At 49.4% G+C, this 1,040-nt stretch overlaps 1 protein-coding gene across 1 annotated transcript in view; it reads left to right on the top strand.

The window, feature by feature from the left end:
• Positions 1–8: 8 nt before the first annotated feature.
• Positions 9–1,040, top strand: part of GAS6 (growth arrest-specific 6) — a gene marked incomplete at its 5' end in the record, with an annotated part of 40,578 nt that continues 39,546 nt past the window's right edge. The window contains one exon of the mRNA XM_010139242.1: positions 9–122. Within this exon, the coding sequence (XP_010137544.1) occupies positions 9–122 (114 nt within the window). The remainder of the gene's footprint in view (positions 123–1,040) is intronic.

The following is a 1,040-nucleotide window of genomic DNA, read 5'->3' as shown; positions in this document are numbered from 1 at the left end:
GGCAGCGAAGAGCCTACCAGATCTTCGAGGAGACCAAGCAAGGGCACCTGGAGAGGGAGTGCGTAGAGGAGCACTGCAGCAAAGAGGAGGCCCGGGAGGTGTTTGAGAATGACCCCGAGACGGTAAGGGCACAGAGCCGCCTCGGAGATTTGGGTGGGTTGTCCAGCTCTGCCCTCTCTCCATCCATCTCCAGCTGGGTGTCAGCTGCCTGCACAGCTGGGGAAGCCGTTGGGAGGAGATGGAGGAATCAAGAGCCATTAGGTGAAGGACTGGAAGCCACACAGCATAACTGACACTTAGCTGTGTCTGTGCTGCCCATTTAGAAAGTGGGCATCCTCACCATCCTCGGTGAGGATGCTGGCATGACTAACGTCTCTGGAAAGTGGAATGACTCTGTTCACCCCTGGTGTAAATCCATGAGGCAAGATCAATGCAACATAATGCTATGGCTTCTCTGTCTGGACACCTTAGCTCCCCTCTTCCTTCAGCCTCCCATCCCAGCTGCATTTTAAATCACCTTAATGTTGTGGCATATGTCAGAATGGGAGTTTCTCAGAAGAATTATATCACAAGCACACTCTAATCCCTTTGGGCTGATTTCAACTCTATTAGCATTTTGGAATCACTAGATTCAGGACCTGTCACTACGACAGGAGGAGAGCAGGTGTATGGGGGCGTGGTACCACTGCACTTCTAACACTAAGCGTGGATTCACACTGTTACAGCCTGCCCACCACATGCAGAGCTGACTTTTCCAGTCTTCTGAAGGCTGACTTTTGCATCAGTCTTCTCACTTTGGACAGCGGGCGGGTGTAGTTGTGTTTCTTTACTAATCTTGGCTTACTCTTCCAATTACTTTACAACTCCTCTGTACACTGTTTTGGATAGACTGTTCTCATTGCAGAGATTATCTGGCATTAACTTAGCGGTGGGAAGTGGGTTTTCTTGGTGTTTGAACTGAAGCTTGATATTGCACAGCATGTTCTTGTTAATAGCATGATGCTCTAGGGAGAAGATAGGACAGAGAGAGAGAAAGAGTG

Source organism: Buceros rhinoceros, unplaced genomic scaffold (genome assembly GCF_000710305.1).
Source record: "Buceros rhinoceros silvestris isolate BGI_N320 unplaced genomic scaffold, ASM71030v1 scaffold3927, whole genome shotgun sequence".
NCBI classification, from domain to species: domain Eukaryota; kingdom Metazoa; phylum Chordata; class Aves; order Bucerotiformes; family Bucerotidae; genus Buceros; species Buceros rhinoceros.
Note: the sequence above shows the minus strand (reverse complement) of the source record. Positions and strands in the feature narration are given on the sequence as shown.